This window comes from Eulemur rufifrons, chromosome 26 (genome assembly GCF_041146395.1).
Source record: "Eulemur rufifrons isolate Redbay chromosome 26, OSU_ERuf_1, whole genome shotgun sequence".
Classification (NCBI taxonomy): Eukaryota; Metazoa; Chordata; class Mammalia; order Primates; family Lemuridae; genus Eulemur; species Eulemur rufifrons.
In genome coordinates, this window is record NC_091008.1 from 4,433,808 (window position 1) to 4,453,559 (window position 19,752).

The following is a 19,752-nucleotide window of genomic DNA, read 5'->3' on the forward strand; positions in this document are numbered from 1 at the left end:
CTGCCCAGTTAATGAGTGGCAGAGTCAGACCTCAACTGGCCCTCGAATCAGTCAGAATCTGACAGGGCCACCAAACAATACTGCCATCGTGAAAGAATTGCTAGTCTTCTATATCACTTTCTGTTCACGTGATTAGAAAATGCCATTCCTAAAATAAAGAGAAAAATTCCTTAAAAGTGCTATGAAGGCCGGGCACGGTGGCTCATGCCTATAATCCTAGCACTCTGGGAGGCCGAGGCAGGTGGATTGCTCAAGGTCAGGAGTTCGAGACCAGCCTGAGCAAGAGCGAGACCCTGTCTCTACTAAAAATATAAAGAAATTATATGGACAACTAAAATATATATATAGGAAAAATTAGCCGGGCATGGTGGCGCATGCCTGTAGTCCCAGCTACTCGGGAGGCTGAGGCAGTAGGATCGCTTGAGCCCAGGAGTCTGAGGTTGCTGTGAGCTAGGCTGACGCCACGGCACTCTAGCCCGGGCAACAAAGTGAGACTTTGTCTCAAAAAAAAAAAAAAAAAGTGCTATGAAAGTAATATTACCTAGTTAGCTTATAGGATGAATAGTGTTGGGGGAAAAAATAATTATAGTGACTGAGTCAATCAAAGGTAAAATTGTTTTACTCTTTCCCGTGTGTTTCCGGCCACGTTTCTTACACTAAAGCCAGAGACTCAACTTGTCGATATGGTTTGACACGTGACGCTTTAGGTATGATCAGAAAAGCAGCAAACTCTTGCTGATATTAAAGAAGGATTATGTGTGCACCTCCTTTGTATATACAGATACGCATATGCACAAATGTATGTGTACGTGTACACAGGTGCTTTTGCCCTGGTCTTGTGCATTACAATCTGCTCCTTCTCTTCTTGCCTCCCCCCACCAGCATTGCCCCCTTTTGAGGTTAACCCCAGGTCTCAGCTTAGACACCCCCACTCTAGGAAAGGCCTCCCTGACACCCTGGCACTGAGTTAGGTCCGTGTGGCCTTCCTGTGTACTTCCGTAGCCATATCAAAGCACATAACGCACTTCAATGAATTTAACACTTTTGAAGATTATAGGTCAGTAATTTTGCAGAATTGCAGAATGTCTGTCTTTTTTTTTTTTTTTTGGTGCTATTTTGACATGATTAGATTCAGGCTGTATATCTTCTGTGATATTCAGGCTATCACAGCGCATTGTGTGCCATGCTGTGTATCATAGTGCATCATCTCATGATGTCACCCAATGTCACTTTTTTTCATATGTGATTATGTCAATTGGTGACTTGATTAAGGTGATGTCTGCTTCACTATTTTCATGTTTAGAAGTTATTTTAATAGCTTCTCTATTACCATTATGCTTTTCCCCACTGTAATTGGTATTTCGTGAGCAGGGTTATGGTAACGAACGGAAGCCTCCGGCCAACAGCCATGTCAATGAGCCTGGAAGAAGATTCTCCGGCTCTTCCAACAGCTGCAGCCCTGGCGCACAGCTGGACTGCAACCTCCTGACCGTCTCTGAGCAAGGACTACGTAGCTAACCTGCTCCTACATCTCTGACCCTCAAAACTGCATAGGTTAAATATTGTTGAAAGAGGCTAAGTTTGGGGGTAATTTGTTACATTGCAACACACAGCTAATAACATACGATCTATGTTCTATATTCCAAAAGTTTTTGTCACTTTTTATCTATCATAGTCTCTCTCCTTCTTTGCACTTGGGGATTTATTCTTCTTTTTTTTTTTTTTTGCTTTTTTGCTGCCATTTTTGAGGAAAATAGAGATAAACAAATGTATTAATTCACCACATTTTATGAGAAGTCCAAGGAAGTGAATCTTAAGTACAGATTTGAAATAGAGAAGGGAAAGGACGCACAAAATACATTGAGATAGAAGAAATATGAGATAAACGCTAAGAGACAGAGAAAGATACTTTATAGAAAATAAAAAGCAATTGAAAAATATGCCTTTATTCACATTTAATAAATATAATTCTCATTTTCTAAAAATATAGCTTTAGGAATATTTATTTTGTCTGCCCAGCACCCGCCCCTATTTTTGGGAAACAGAACTATCTTCATTTTGAGGGAACTGCTCTTCTCTTTACTCATACTATAGTGTTCTAATTGAGGCTACCAATTATAGAACCGATCTCTGTGTTCCTAAGAGTAGGCATGTGACCTGGGCTGGCCTTGGGTCCTTCCCCAGGAGGTTTCAGATGGGAATTTTTTTTTTTTTTTTTTTTTTGAGACAGAGTCTCACTCTGTCACCTGGGCTAGAGTGCCATGGCATCAGCCTCGCTCACAGCAACCTCCAACTCCTGGGCTCAAGCGATCCTCCTGCCTCAGCCTCCCGAGTAGCTGGGACTACAGGCATGTGCCACCATGCCCGGCTAATTTTTTCTACATATATATTTTTAGCTGTCCAAATCATTTCTTTCTATTTTTTAGTAGAGACGGGGGTCTCACTCTTGCTCAGGTTGGTCTCGAACTCCTGACCTCGAGCGATCCTCCCGCCTCGGCCTCCCAGAGTGCTAGGATTACAGGCGTGAGCCACCGCGCCCGGCCTCAGATGGGAATTTAGAGAAGCAAAGCACTCCTTTTCATGATGAAAAGAGATGAGTTGTCAAAAGCCAGGTTCTCCAGGGCAGAAGATTGCAGTCTCTGGTTAAGACACAAAGCTGACTCAGAGAAGCACAGATTACGGTTGGCAGGAGAGTGTCCTGGTGCTGTCCCTACTACTGTGATCCTTGAGGTCCAGTTAAACTCATGCTCTCCCTGAGATTTTGCTACTCAGGTCAGTATATTTTCTGTTTTGCCTAAGGTAGTTCAAATTGGATTTCCGTCACTTGCAAAAGAGTTCCTAATTCAATAAATAGCATTCTCTTCCCAGCCCCCCAAAATAGTTTTCTCCCCTAGAGAGCAGAAAACAGTGCCTTTGGAGCCAAGATTTGAGAAAGCTTTTTGGGATACTCAGAGGCTCAACTGTTGAGTAGAAAGGTCTCATGTTCTAGTAGTTATCTGCGAACACTGCCTGGGAAGTATCGAGGGGAGAAGAAGAAGAGTTCTACACACACACACCTGTTAAGATTTTTGCCACCACAATATTATATTTCAGGCACTTTCATAAACATCAGTTCTACATTAATCCAAGACACTACATTTTTCAAATTTTTCCTAAAAGATGTTAACTACTAGTTTTCACAAAAATGAGGAAGTTATGAGAAAAGATTCTCTGGGCCCTTCCACGCCTTCTCCAGGTCTAGCCTATACCACAATCTGGGTGTGTCTTTAGCTTTTATAATATAGGTTTATCCCAAAAAAACTTGAAACAGGATTTCAAATGCAAATGCTATTTTATTATTAATACTTGAATGGCTTGTTGCTAAAGACATTTTGGGGAAAGATTATAAAAAAAAAAAAAAAAATGAGCCCAAAATGAAAATCAAACTACAACTAAATGCGTGACTTGCCTTGGAATTTTAGCTTTACTCATGGAAGTTTCTGTCCTCCAAAGAAGCAGACTGGGAATAAGTCAGCCCAAATCTATGTAAACAGACTTAAATTGGGGAGAGTTGTGGTATTAAACGCATTAATTCCAGTTTTGATTATTACTTTGAAATTTGGGCCCATGGTACTTGTCCAGTAATTTTTCATGTCTGTTTTCTCCCTTGGTCTTCCTGGGGGGAAAATGGTTACGACAGCTTAGGGTGCTCTTCTGAAGAAATATCCACACTGGCAAAGGTACCAACTTTTTGTTTTTGTGGGTGGGTGGTCTGGCACAAAAATTCCCCAGTGCCTGGGAATCTGGAGCCTGCCTAGGCCTCCCATAAGCTGCAGTATTTAAACATTTTTATGTGTAACTTAAGTTGTGAACTATTAGATTTAACACTGGGTAATTGGATTTTTCCCCTTAGAAATTTGTAAGGAATTCCAAGCATATTTTGTAGAGTTAAGACTATGCCATAAGTCTGTGTCAAAAATTAAATTTCTTGCTCACTTTTAAAAAAGAATGGACTGTCTGGACTCTGCTTTGTGGTTTTCATCGTCTCTTCTATATCCTTCCAAGCTTTTTCTGAATTGTTAAATATACATGTGTATTTAAAATATAATTCAAAATTCATAGTAGGTTTTTGTTTTCTAAATGAATCATTTATTTAATAAAGTTATTGAACACTATTGCAAAGCTAGGCATGCTAGAGGATGGAAAGATAAATTATTGTTTAATAAGATAAGTGTTTTATACCCATTACTCATTTAATTATGACAACAAATCAATGAGATAGGTATTGCTATTCCCATTTTATGGATGGGGAACCTGAGGTGCCAAGAGATCAATTAATTTTCCCAAGATCATTCAGCTAGGAACTGGTAAAATTGAATTTAAATCTGGAATTGTTTGACCTCCGAAAGTTTTTCTCTTAACCACACTATCCTGCATTCCTACCCACCACCCCCAAACCAATGTATGCTACTTATTTAACTCATTCCGTGATTTTAATTCATGAAGAACCACTTCTAAGTAAGGCAGATGAACTAACCACTACACATGGAATGACACAACCTATGCTCTCAGGAAGCTTAAAACACTCAAGAAGAAGTAAATCATGTAGGTAAATAACTGAAACCTAAGTTAGAATTCAGTGAATACCTTGAGAATGGTACAAACTACCGCGGACTCTCAGAAAAGGATGAGAAGACTTCTGGCTGGGAGGGTCAGGACATTGTGTTTGAGATTCTGTTTGATTTTAGTTTGGAAAGATGGGCAGGGTTTTGATAAAAGTGGAGGAAGATCATTTCAGGCAGAGAAAGAGATATAATAAAGACTTGATGGTAGATGTCAGATGAGTGTGGGGAACCAAGAATAATTCAGTGTGAAGAAGTCATGGAAGTTAGCCGGGCATGGTGGCGCATGCCTGTAGTCCCAGCCACTCGGGAGGCTGAGGCAGGAGGATCGCTTGAGCCCAGGAGTTTGAGGTTGCTGTGAGCTAGGCCGACGCCACGGCACTCTAGCCTGGGCAACGGAGTGAGACTCTGTCTCCAAAAAAAAAAAAAAAAGAAGTCATGGAAGTTAAGTCTGGAAGACAAAGCTAAACTGTGGCTAGAATGTAGCAGACACTGAGCACAACTAAGAAGTTTGGAGATTATTGTTCAGGCAGCAAGGAGATGAGACTGAGCTTTCTGAGCAGTGTAATGAACACATAGATGCTGTGCTTTATTTAGTAAGCTAATGTGCCAAGGATGTGTGGCCAGATGAACTACAACAAGGAGTAAACTAAAGGGTTTAAACTGGAATTATGGTGGAGAGAAAAGAGAAAATAGAGCTAAGCAAAACAGCCAAAAGACTACGGGATGAGAGGGTTTAGAGAAAGGACGAATTGAGGTCAATGTCAAGTTTTTGAGTTTATATGACTGACTGAATGAGGTCACTCAGATATAGCACAATGCTATTCACTTGAAGGAGAGTTTCTTAAATTGGGTCAACAAGGAAAGGAATCATGCACAGCAAGGCAAATAGAAATATAGTTTTGGAATCCCAGCCTCAGGAAGCTCAGGTTCCTGGTAAAGAATTCATCAATTGACATGTGCATCTAAAACTGACCTTAATAAGACATTAAGTAGATGGCAATTTAATGAGGTTTGTAAAGTCACCAAAAGCTTACCCAAATCTTTTTATTGGTCAACTGTATCAGAAAATTCATACCATTAGATACCCTAATATGGATTAAGGCATTGACCACAAATGCTCCCTAAATTTTATTAGATTGTCCAACTTCTTCCTTCTCAAAAATGGTCAAATGAAGATTCAAAAGGATTCTCAGTTTGAAACACTGAAGGTGTATTCAGGGTGCCAGGGGAGAGTTCCTAGTGGCAGGAGGAATTGGACACCAGGAGATTTGAAAGGAGGGGAATTCATAATCTGTAATAATTTATTAACCAGGTCACCAATGAAGAAACCTTTGTTAAGGATGTACTGGGCATAAGGCATCTTGCTAAGTTCAATGGGAGAAAACAACAGCAAAAAACATGGTCTCTAATCTTAAGAAGTTCAGTGGACAAAACATAATGAATGCATCCTACCTCATAATTTTGCCAGAAGCTGGTATTTTGTGTACAACTTTACCAATTCAATGTTTCAGTTTTCCAAATCAGAAAATTTAGAACTTGTAGTCTGTACTACTTACTTCTTGAGGGTTTTGTCAGTCTAATTACTGCAGTCTTTGAAAAATACATTAGAATTCCTGATGAGGTTGCAGTTTCTCACTGCTTTGCATATGATACTATCATAGTGCTTGGGAGAACTGGACCCCTATTTGTATCTGACAGAAAACAAATTTAACCTTCAGTAACCTCAGCAGAAGTCTTCAGTAGAGTGGGGTTTTTGTATAATGTAATCAACTCCATGAAATACTCACAATTTTGGAGTCTCTTAAAAGTTATAATTATTATTTTTTTGAATAATAAAAAAAGTTACAGAAGATGAGTTGATATCCTCATTCTTAAAAATAACTTACAAATTATTGTAAAGATAGTATTTATAATTATCTTAATATATCTGTAATACTTTCTTTGATAATTTTGCCTGATGTAATAACAGTTCCTAAAACAGAAATGTGGAAAACAAAGCCATAGTGTTTTACCAATTATCGCTGAAGTTAAGAATCTTTTCTCAGTTTTGCCATCTATAAATTGGAATTAATATCTATATAGAGCACATATGAATATTACACAAACATTATCTATTGTGTTTTGAAAATGAAGAGCCCGATAATTGTGAAACAGTTTTTAAAAGTAGTTTCATTTTTAAAATTTATTAAGACTTTAATCATTTTCACTAGAATAATATATATTAAAATGCTGACCTTAAGTCTAGAGTAAACTTTTTTTTTTACATTATAGAGCCCCCGTGTCCTGAGCTCTTCCTCAAGAGACTGGTCCACCTAAAAGCCCATCCTTAAATTGCTGTCTTGAAAAAAACTTATGTCCAAGAACTTTCCTTATCATTGCTCCTTTAGGCAAGTCCCCCAAGTTAGTTTTTCATCATCCTAATTTTGTTTTATATTACTAGTATAAAGTAGAAAAAATATATAAGGCAAAGTACACATAAACACATCAACATTCGAACATGTATATTAGCCTTTCAAAATCTTAGTTACTATGCCAAGATTTTTAGATTGTTATTCAAAGTTCTTAAGTCCTTTGCTTTATAACTGAGGGAGAATGTCTGTTTTTTTTTCACTTCTTATAAAGCACGTTCCTAGTCTATGAGCTTTTACCAATCCCTGGGATCCACTGGGATTAACATTTATAAACTACAAATACACAAAAAGCCAAAGGCCAAGGATTTCCAAATAGGTATAAATACGTTTTCTTTGCAGTGGTAAAATGAGGTAATCCTAATCATCATTAAAGAGAATGGAAAATTCTAATTTTCAATTTATACTACAATTAGATTAAGTTTCTCTAAAAACTGAATAGGTCTGGGGTTTTTTGGTTTCTTTTCTTTTTTTTTTTTTTTTTGAGACAGTCTTCCTCTGTTGCCCAGGCTAGAGTGCTGTGGCTTCAGCCTAGCTCACAGCAACCTCAAACTCCTGGGCTCAAGCGATCCTCCTGCCTCAGCCTCAGGAGTAGCTGGGACTACAGGCATGCAGGAACTAACCTTAAATCATTTAAAGAGAAAATAAATCTTAAAATGTAAAATGAATAGATTTCTATCTTCTCAACTGTCTCTAAAACTTATATGCCAATATCAAATTATCTCATTGTTATTGGTATATAGAACATTTATGAAATCCAATGTTCCTTTTCTTTGTCATAGCTTAAAGTGAGTTGTCAGTATTTGACTTAAAAGAAAATTAATCCATCTCCAACTTGTGTAATCCTTAGCCCTAATATGCTTTGGTCATGCTTTTTGCTTTATGGCTCTCATATTTACACTTTAATTCATAGCACAAATTAAAGGATATGCACCTACATATTTTGGAATATAACTTCACAGAAACTTTGATACATTATTATATTTCATAGAAGCTATGGTTTACTCAGTGTGTTACAATATTATAGAACTATATGATATTTTAGATGATATAAAGAGGAAAGAAGATAAATTTAGTGTGGAATTCACTATTACCAGGAGTTTATCAGTTACTGTTCTCAAGATCAAAATCATCAATGCAGTAGCAAGTATTTAGATAGCATTTTTTTTTTTTTGAGAAGTATTTTAGGAGAAAGTTTGGGAAATGCAGTTTGGAGAACATCTAGCCCATTCGCATACAAAAGAATAGCAAATACTTGGAGCTGACAGAACTGAAAATTTATATTCTAAATGTGTCTCATGTATTAGAAGACTAAAATTTTCTTTAAACTCTGAGCCCTTACCATGGTTTCCAGTGATTAAAAAAATGGAGAAATGCTACTCCTTTCAGTAAAGGACTTGAGGAAGCTTTTAAATACATAGTTTAAAAAAAAAAAACATAAATATAATTAAATTATTTTAAAATTTTCATTTTAAAAGGATCACTAAATTGTGAGCCTAGATGGATCTCACTTATCTTTGTATCCTCAGATCCTAAGAGTATATAGTACCAGGTAGAAATTCACTAAATATGTATTAATGAATTATTAAAAAAATAAAATAAAACTATAATTTGTGAAAACCTAGCATCTTTTATTACATTTGGCATTAATTCAATAACAACTCAAATTTTATTTTATTTTCAAAGGTCAAATCTATATCATTAAACACTAACATTTAATACGAATCAAAACTTAATAAAATTAGGCATAACTGTAACAATACTATTTATCATTTCCATATTAATATTTGCTTTAAAATGTTTTCCTGACTGGCTAAAATCCAGAGGAATAAAACATATCAAATAGGAAACAAATCTAAATGAATTGTTGAGGTTAAGTTACAAACAGCTAAAAATAGGAATGTATGGCAGAAATGTGAACAGAGTTGAACATCTGTCACTTATGTTATTAACTAGAATAAGTATCTTTATTCAACAGAATCTGGAGTTTATTTGCATTTATAACAGATACCTGGAAACTAGTTATTATTGCTGTGATATTGTTGCTGAACTTTTATTGGACTGCATGCTGTGCCAATTTTGGTGGACAGTAATTTCTTGTCTAAAAGTACAAATGTGTGAAAATTAAACAAAATGGAAATGCTGACAGATGTTCTGCTGAAGTATCACTACCTTAGACTTATTCCATCTTGTGTTTTCAAGCTTTTTTTTTCCCTCATATACTTTAAGAAACTAAACAACTCTAGAAGTGACAGAACGTCTTCACTGAGATCTCTCATGAATCTTGCATATTTTAATAATTGTCAAATTATGTTAAATGTCTAGATCCACTCTAGGATTACTAAATATATCAGGCTAAGTAATACCAATGTACTAAAAAGAATTGCTCCCTTTAGTGTATTCACAATGTTCTTTCACTTCTTGGCACTCCCATACTGAGTAATTTAATAAATGATGTAAATGATGATGACTGTTATGTTGATGATAGTGGTCTGGCCTACTTTTGCAATATTAAATTTTAATGTTTTCTGTGCTTGAATATGGGGAACTTCCACAATGATTGATTACAGCTGCTTACTGGATATTTTAGACTATTACATTTTTAAAACCCTCTGTTGAAAAAATAATTTATTTCTAAAACTCTCAAGATTACTTTGGAAACACAATCTGTACCACGTTATTTTGAGGGCTGTGGCCAAGTTGACATTAGCAAAGTAAAGAGGGGAATTAAAGCAATTGTCTCAATGATTAAAAAAGTGTTCTGGTGGAAGTAAGTTTAACTGAAAATCTAATTCTAGCTGTAATGCCTGTCTTTGCTCTGGTTACCATATACCTAAGAAAAACTAGACATTATCAGCCTATTCCTCTCTACTAGTCAGAAATATCGTGCAACTAATAATACAGATGTCAAAGCATTTGAAATTCTTTGGAGTTTTAACTTAAATTTCTAATACCCAAATAGAAAGTAAAGTAATGGAGCCACTGCAAAAGGAAGAATATTATTTCATTCTCAATTTGTTAACGCAGATCTGGACTTAAAATAATTCATTTGAAATCACAAGAGAAATTAAAATTGAAAAGCTATCCAGGTGATTACATGTATACAAGTCATTGATTTAAATGTGACAATAATAACAGATCGAAACAAACCAAAATCAGTTAGGAGACTCACTTTGCCTTCAAAGGAGGATTCCATTTTCTGGGGAATTTGAATCACCTGGGTAATTATTTCTGTATTCCACCATTTTGCCTAAACAGGCAAAGCCTTTTTCCAGTGTAATTTCAATCAACATAGCAGATGGCCTGAGTTACCGGTCCCATCAAGTTCTTGTTTTTCCGTATTAATAATAATAGAGTAATTCCATCAAGTTTTATGTAGTTTTGCGCCTTCCAAATGCTTAGCAAACATGGATTCATCATCTCAGCACTCCTAGGAGGAGGTAGGAATTTTTAATAAATAACGTTAATAAAATAGAATCTAGCTTAATTGATTTGAAAGCATCCGTGTAAGACAAGCAGAGAAACTGTAAAAAAAATTAAATGATTATATTAATTAAATGAAAGGAGGTAATACCGTTTTATGATTCATTCGCCCTTGAAGTCATTTCGGGAGGAACTCAATGGGAGTAAAGGGGCTTGTCAAGGTTTTGGAAAAAAAAAAAAAATCGTTTTCCGTCGCTTTTTTCAAGTGAACGGACAATTTAGCAATATTTCCACAGAGACGTGACTAAGTCCCAGGCAAGAAATAACCCTCGCCCCACGCCCGGGGCGGGGGTCACTGGACGCCCCAAGAACAGAAGCCCGGCCTCGCGTCCCCGCACGCTGGACACACGTCCCAGGCTCCACGTGGTCCCCTCCCCAGGCTCCACGTGGTCCCCCCCACCCCGCGGGTCCCCGAGGCGGAAATCCGGGTCTGGGAACCCCATGAGGCGCCAGTCAGGGCTTCCGGCCTCCTCCGCGCGGCCGCCTCCTTCCCGTCGAGACCGAGCGCGCCATCTTTGAGAAGCGTGAGGCCTCGTCCCCGCGCTCTGGGCCTCTCGGCGCGCGTCTCTGGCGCCTCGTTCCCGGGTGGAGAGGCCGCCTGACGGGGCGAAGGAACCGGCCCGAAGCCGGAGGCCGGGACCCCGCGGGCTGGAGGACGCTGGAGGCGCGGGGTCCTCCCCGCCGCGGTCCCGTCAGGCGCCGCCGGGTCTGGTGTCGCGCGTGCTGCGGGCGGGCCATGGAGGAGGAAGGATCGACGACGAGGTGATCCCCCGGGCTCCTGACAGCAGGGTAGGACCTCCACGCCCCGAGACGGCGCGCGGGGTTGGCGGCCTTTGCTGGGCCACACGTTCCAAAATGGTGGGGCCTGGTTAAAAGTCGAGGGAGACGGTGACAGAGGACATTCCCTGGTCTCTCTTCTGGGGTGACTCGGGTCAACTCTGAACCCCCAGTTTGCGTCCCAGCTTACAGCGATTTCAGCGCTATCCTATTTTTTTTTTGAGACAGTGTCACTCTGTCGCCCAGGCTAGAGTGAGTGCCGTGGTGTCAGCCTAGCTCACAGCAACCTCAGACTCCTGAGCTCAAGCGATCCTCCTGCCTCAGCCTCCCGAGTAGCTGGGACTACAGGCATGCACCACCAAGCCCGGCTAATTTTTTCTATATATATTTTAGTTGTCCATATAATTTCTTTCTATTTTTAGCAGAGACGGGGTCTTGCTCTTGCTCAGGCTGGTCTCGAACTCCTGACCTCGAGCGATCCTCCCACCTTGGCCTCCCAGAGTGCTGGGATGACAGGCGTGAGCCACCGCGCCCGGCCCGCTTGTTGACTTTTAGACAAAGGTAACATCGGTATCTTTGCGGCACTAGTCGATGAAGAACATTTTATTTATTCATTCATTTTTAATTTCATAACTGGTGAGAAGGGTTTGGATGTTGGGGCTCGGAGGAAGAAGAAACGCAGGTGTGTAAACGAGAAAGCATTTATTTGGCATAGCCTCACTGTTGGAGAAAGACTCTCCTTTGGAAAAGGTGAAGTTCGAGAAAGTTCGATGTTTCTCAGGCGTTTCTGTTTTCCCTGGGATATTTCTACTTTTGATCACTTCGCTTTTAAGGAGGTAGGAAAAAAACTAAGTCAGAGCTGGATTTCAATTCATCGAACCTGCCTTCATTTAGGTTTTAGTCAATCCTTTCTTCCTTAAAAAAAAAAAATGCTCTCCCACCCAGCCTCACCATAATTCAGATAATACCCCATTCAGTTAATAACCTGTCTTTGTCTACAAAGGATTAGGAGTGGCTTTTAAAGCTACATATTAAAAAAAAGAGACGATAAATAGAATATAATAAAAGTAGATTAAATAATATATAATAGCATAATATATAATGGTATAATAATAAAAGTAGATTCAGTAATCTACTACAACAGTTATTTTTCTGTACATTGCCAAAGCAACTCTTTTTTGCCAATTAAAGTTTGGCTAAACTGCTAAAAAATAAAAAATAAAAAAAATGTAAGAGTTAAGGACACTCAAAGTTGCGTGAAATTATGCATACATGATTAGTAGATTGGGCTCTGAGCTTGCTCAGAATAAGTAGTAAAAGAAGGCATTTTGGTTTCTGCAAGACCACTTTGTAAAATCCTTAATCTGCCACTAGAGGCTGCTCTTAATTCTTAACGTGAGGATTAATGGAGTAAGAAGAGAACTTTTTTCCCTCAGCCAGTGAGGAACTGGAAATTACTTTGAAAGTTGCATTTCTTTGCTATTCACGTTTTAATATCTTTTCCCCACTAATAGTTCTGTTCTGTTCTGTTCTGTTCCTTTCTTTTCTTTTCTTCTTTTTTTATTTTTTTGGTTTGTAATGGCTCTGTTTGATTTTTGTTGGTTTCTAAATAGAAAATAAAGACACTCTTGTTTTTAGCTTTTGTATTTCAGCACACAGTACAGGCCTGGGGTGTCTTGGGTTGCTGTTACTAAGTTTCCTTTTGCAATTCGAAAGAAAACCCACCTTTTATTAAGACACAATTCTCAGCCGGGCGTGGTGGCTCACGCCTGTAATCCTAGCATTCTGGGAGGCCGAGGCGGGTGGATCGCTCGAGGTCAGGAGTTCGAGACCAGCCTGAGCAAGAGCGAGACCCCGTCTCTACTAAAAATAGAAAGAAATTGGCCGGACAACTAAAAATATATAGAGAGAGAAAAAATTAGCCGGGCATGGTGATGCATGCCTGTAGTCCCAGCTACTCGGGAGGCTGAGGCAGGAGGATCGCTTGAGCCCAGGATTCTGAGGTTGCTGTGAGCTAGGCTGACGCCACGGCACTCAATCTAGCCCAGGCAACAAAGCGAGACTCTGTCTCAAAAAAAAAAAAAAAAAAAAAATTTTCATTTCTGACAAGCGGTACCCGTCCCTTAAGTGTCAGATGGCAAAGTATTAATCTATAACATGAGTCTTAAACATTCAGCCTTCTACTTAATATACATGACCTGCCTTTTCTGACTTCCACATCTCATTGTAACCTGCAAAGGGAATGGATTCTAACATTTATTGAGCTCCTGCTGTGTGCCAATTACTGTGCTAGGTGTTTTATGTACCACTATCTCATTTAATCCTTACAACAGTCTTATGAAGCCGATATGATCACCTTTTTAACATGAGAAAACAGAGTCAATGAAGTTATTAATAAAAGTAACTTATCCAGGATCCAGCAGCTACCAGCGGTGAAGCTGAGATCAGATCTGGTCTGATTGATGCCAAAGCCCATCCTCTAATTCGTCACACTGGAAGAAGTTTAGCAGGGACAAGAAAACCATTAAGGAATCATTCATATATTTGATAAATAGTTATTGAATTTTATTTTCATTAGCTAAAGTCCATACTTTATGCAGATTTCCTTATTTTTTTTCTAATGTTCTTCTTCTGTTCTGGAATCCCAAACAAAATACCACATTACATTTAGTTGTTATCTCTTTAGGGTCCTTTTTGTTTTTAACTGTTTCTCAGACTTTCATTGTTTTTGATGACCTTGACAGTTTTGACCTTGACCTTTGACAGATATTTTGTAGAAGGTGCCTCGATTGTGATTTGTGTGATGGCTTTTTCATGATTAGCCTGGGGCTACGGGTTTGGGGAGGATGGTCGGGTTTGGGGAGGATGGCCGCAGAAGTAGGCGCCATCCTTATCACATCATATCAAGGGTCCATGATGTCACTGTGATTTATCACTGCTGACGTTAACCCAGAGCACCTGGCTGAGGTAGTGCCTGTCCCGGTCTCCACTGTCCAGTTACCTTTTTTCTTCCTTTCCATTCTGAAACCACTGTGCACAGTGCTTACTTAAGGAAGGGGGAGTTACTCTCTGCTTCCTTGAGGGAAAAGTACCCTAATTATTTGGACTTCTGCACAAAAGTTTGTGTCTTCCATTTATTAATTTAATCATTTATTTGTATCGGTGTGGACTCATGGATATTTATTTCATACTTTGGGTTATCATTCAATAGCATTTTATTTTCTTGCATAGATTGGTCCAGCTTTGGCTGCTGGGAGCTCTTTCGGTTGGCTTCTGTGTCCCTCTGACATACTCTGATTCTGAGGGGTTTTTTTGGTCACATCTTGTTTTGTTTTTGAGCACTTCTTTACTTTCTAGCACTGTAAGATGCTATAGGCTCATCTTGTATATTTCCTACCCCAGTCCTAGAATCAGCCGTTTGTCCAAGGAGCCATGGCTTCTTTCATCAGAGAATAGTGTTAGAAACCGGGAGATGGGTGCTGTGTTCAATACTACTGGAGTAGCATTGTGTCTAGTCTTTGTCAGCTGTCAGAGCAGCTGACATAGGTATATATTGACTCCTATATATACATGTATCTATAAATGTCTCTACATGTAAGTGTCTGTATCTATATTAAGCTAAACATGAGTTCATACTGATGCCGCAAACTCTAATCCTTTACCACATGGATCGTTCTGGTCTTCTTCCCTTGCTTGTCTGTAACCTCCCACTCCAATACTGTAAAACGTGGCTCCTGCCATCTGCCATCTGTTTGCTTAATTGTTCAAATCCACTGTATGTCTACAGTGGTATCAGAATTGTTAACCAGTACTCCCATGGGAAATAACTTTGTCAAAGAAAGTACAGTGCTTACGTATAGTTTCTTTTCCCTTAATCTTTCAGATTCCACTCATTTTCACAGTTACAGAGGTCAGCCCTTCCCCCCCCCACCCTTTTCTGTGAGGTTGTGAATCATATTTGTCATACAGAGTTTTGGTCACTTTTTATATTTGATCTGGGATCCCCTGATCTCCTAAATGTTTTTTTTTTCCTAATTTGCACACCTTAAGGTTCATTCCATGTGCAATAGGTTTTGACAAATGTACAATGTCACGTATCCGCCACCACAATATCGTCCAGAATAGTTTCATTGCTCTGAAAAATCTCCTGGGCTTCAACTATTCACCTCTCCCCCCAGCCTTGAGTCCTTGGCAGCCACTGATCTTTTTACTGTTTCTGTAGTTTTACTTTGCAGAATGTTATATAATTGGAATTATACAGCATGTAGCCTTTTCAAATTGGCTCCTTATTACTTAGTAATATGCATTCAGAATTCATTCATGCTTTTTTGTGAGTTGATAGCTCATTTCTTTTTATTGTATAATATTCCATTCTTTGGATGTACCATAGTTTGTTTTTCAATTTACCTATTGAAGGGCATCTTGGTTGTTTTCAACTTCTGGCTATTATGCATAGATCTGCCATAGACATTCATATGCAGGTTTTTGTGTGGATATAAACTTTCAAATCAGCTGGGAAAATACCTAGGAGTACAATTGCTGGATCACATGGTAAGATTATGGTTAGCTTTGATAGAAGTTTCTAAATTGTCTTCCAAAGTGGCAATACCATTTTGTATTCTCAGCAGCAATTAATGAGACTTCCTGTTGCTCCATATCCTCACCAGCAATTGGTATTGCCAGTATTTTTGGATTTTAGCCATTTTAATAAGTTTATAATAGTATCTCATTTCAATTTTCAATTCCCTAATGACAAATGATGTTAAGAATCTTTTCATGTGTGTATTTGCCATCTGTATATTTTCATTGGCAAACTGTCTTTCAGATCTTCATGGGTGAACTGTTTGTCCAGATTTTTTTTTTTACTTTAATACATCAATGGTTTATTTCTTACTCTTGTTAAATATCCATTGAGGTATGGCTCAGGGCTTTATTTCACATCCTAACTGTTCTTACTTCTCAAATGAGGGTGATGTAGCTGCCACTATCTAGAACTGTGTCAGTTGTTGTATCAGAAGGAAAAGAGAACATGTTGAAGTTCTGCTGGTTTGGTGGCTTTTGCCTACCAATGGCACATGACATTTATACTTATATTTCAATGATCAAACCAAGTCAAATGGTCATATCTGATTTATTGGTGTGAGGAGATACAGTTCTACCATGGGTCTGAAAGAACAAAACTTTGTGAACAATACTAGTGAACACTAAATATAGAATATAGGTGTGGATTTAGAGGTTAGAGGTAGATGTAAATGTTTGCATATTTTTTCACTGTGATGAAATATACATGAAATCTTTTGCCCATTTTTAAATTAGACTTTTCTTTTTCTCCTTGATGAGTCTTAAAACTTCTTTGTGTATTTTAGGTACAAGACGTTTATCAGATGTGTATCCTGCAAATATTGCCTCCCAGGCTGTGGCTTGTCTTTTTAATTTTAATGAAGTCCAACTTATCAGTTTTTTTAAAATAGATTGTGCTTTTAGCATCATATATAAAAACTTATCACCAAAAAAAAAAAAAAAAAAAACCATCACCAAACACAGCTTCTCCTATATTTTCTTCTAGAAGTTTTATAGTTTTGCATTTGGTTGGGGGACGTTCTACTAGCAACTAGAGAATAAAGGCCAGGGATGCTGCTGAACCTTTTACCATGTGCAAAGCCCTCAAAGTATTATCAGGCCCAAAAAGTCAATAATGTCGATGTTGAGAAATTCTGGGTTAGAGAATAGAAGAAGTAAAAATAAAGAAGGGAAAGGAATTAAATGCAAAAGGAGGGAAGGAATAAAGATGAGCTTTAGCAGGGTTTTCTCTGGATGATTTATTATGTTAATATGTTTTGTTTCTGAAATAATTTAAAATAATATTTTACACATTTTTGTCTGGAAATTTTTTCTTTTATATCTTTTTCTTCCCAAACTACATTTGGATTTACTGGCTTAGCTGTATGGGTTGAGAAGTGATAATTAAGAAACAATAATAGGAAAGTATATAAAGTTACAGAGTACATGGTTAGGCACATTATTGCATAAAGTCTAAGCTAAGATTTTGATTGTTCCCATATGCTTCTCATCAAGCCAATCCTAGATGACTTTACATTTCTGAAAGTTACAAATAAATTTAGATTTTCCAGATATAGCACGTTGAAACACAGTAATCTACCATCTTTTCTGCCTGTTGGAATTACATTGTGGATCTATTAGGCATCAAGTACCATATTAAACATATTCTTGCCATCAGCTTCTACGAAATTGAAGTTGTTAATCAAGTCATGCATATAAATTTGATCAGTGCTTTTCTGTATGGATTAGGATCTAAGGGGTTTATACATAAAATTTATCTCTAAGAAGATACATCCTCAGATACGCAGAATCATGCTGGCGATGTCCATGGTTTTCCCCATTTTCACACCACGATTGCTAGGTGAACTCAATGCTAAACTCTAATTCCATTTAGTTTTATGGAATAATCTGCCGCCTTTCTTTGCTGAACTGTTTCCAATTATTTAGCTTTTTTCCTCTGAAATCTACGGAGCAGAGTTAAGCACTATGTTCCCTGTAATTTCATAGCATGTTTGAAGGAGCTCTGTAAGGAATGGAGCAAGATGAGAGAGTACCAAGCGTGAAAAGGCCAGATTCTTGAATCATCATTGTGATGTGCTGAATTATTTGGGGAACACTGCAGTCATTTTTATCCTAGATTAAAGTGACACTGGAAAACCATATTTTTTTCAAGGTAATCATTTATATTTATTTTTAAAAGGAGTGGAGAGTTCTCTTGTTGATTGTACAAGAGCAAAGGCAACAGCCGTTTCTTTGGCTAATTCATGCAGTCCTCGAGAAAAACTTAAGCCCAGGTTACTTTGGTAGGATTTGAAGTAGTAAGACATATGTGAATAAAATGATATTAGGTCTATGTAATTCTGAATAATAAAATAAAGATTAAAATGGTAATATTGGTCCCTCAAGTACTGGTATTTAAAGTTTAAAAATCAATCAAGAGAGAAGATTAAGTGGTGTTTCTTTGGTACTAAAAATGTAAAGCTAAGACGAAATTGTTCTCTTTTCACAGATTTAAGACACAAAGAATGATATTTAAAGACATTAAAATGACTATTAAATTCTCTTCAGTTTGTAAAGAATCTCCTGTGAAGCACACTTAGAAGAAATCCCTGAGTATATTAAATACCCTATTAGTATGTTCCTTCATAAACAAAGAGGAACCGTTTAAAAGCTTTTCAAGGCATATCAACACAGTACTTAGCAAAAGCACTGTTTATAAGGCTTCCTCCATAGTGCTTGCAAATCAGTCACCAAATGCTTAATAGGAGAAAGAACAGATTGACAGTATTAAACTATAACATTTGAACACATTAGCCATTGTTAGATAAATTAGAAAACCATTCTCTTATGGCGTCTGTATTTTGTTTTAGCCACTCGATATTGTTGTTCACAGTTTCCAACACTTGTGCCCTGGATGATTCTCCTGCTCCAGCATCTGGATATTTTGCGAAAAAGCTCTCGATCTACAAAAGAGAGGGCAATAATTAGGAAAGTCATTTTAAGCCAAATTATTCTCCAAGAATTTCACTTACCAACTGGATTTGTTTCCTTCTCACCTAGAAAGTCAGTATCACTGCACAGCCTGGAGTTACACCTCTTGGTGCATCGTTTGGACTGTGCCTGTCTCTTAGAAGAAACTGCTACCCCATGGCGTTTGGATGCCCACAACGTGTGAAACCAAAATATGCTCTGGTATGTTGGGGAAGGAGGGGGGCGTGTCAGTGGCTGGCATGCCCTTTTCAGTTTCTCTGGGTTCTCTATTTTCTGTAGCTTCCCCAAGGCATTCCCTAGAAAATCTGGCCCATGGAATGAGGGTTTTGCTTAGCGAATGCACTCCAGGAGTCTGGAGTATTTTGATATACTTTCAGTTCACTTATTAAGTACTCATTAAAAAAAAAAAAATCTCTGTTAAACTTGGTTCGATCCTCCCTCTGACCTCCAAAACCCTTCCCGAAACTCAACCGTACTATTATTTGCAATGCAAAAGTAAGAATTATTTGGTTTCTTCACATACAGAAGACTCTTAGCATTCCAATATCTAACACACAGAGAGTAAAACTTCATACCATCTCTATTTGTTCAAAGTTAATGGACATTCCCCCCCCCCGCCCCCCCCAGGAATTGAGATATTTGAAACCTGAAAGATTTGTGATTAGTTTTGAAACTCCAAAACTATGAATGTGAATGGAATCAAATTTTGACCAACTTATTCCACAGTTACATTTACCAGGAAAAGGAGGGACCTTCTGCCCACGCCTTGGTGAGCTAAAGGGTTTCGTGTGGCTGCCTCAGCCTTCCAAGCCCTCACCTCAGTCAGCTTTTAAACTGTAGACGTTGGCTCCATAGCTCATGGGTTAGAGCACTGGTCTTGTAAACTTTGTTTCTGAGTCATTTGAGGTTTTTTTTTTTTTAGTTTAGAA

General features: G+C 38.2%; 1 protein-coding gene across 2 annotated transcripts in view; it reads right to left on the reverse strand.

The window, feature by feature from the left end:
- Positions 1-17,073: 17,073 nt before the first annotated feature.
- Positions 17,074-19,752, reverse strand: part of ENPEP (glutamyl aminopeptidase) — a 68,395-nt gene continuing 65,716 nt past the window's right edge. For both annotated transcript variants that reach the window (XM_069459026.1, XM_069459025.1), the window contains one exon: positions 17,074-18,795. In XM_069459026.1, the coding sequence (XP_069315127.1) occupies positions 18,643-18,795 (153 nt within the window). In that variant the 3' untranslated portion in view covers positions 17,074-18,642. The remainder of the gene's footprint in view (positions 18,796-19,752) is intronic.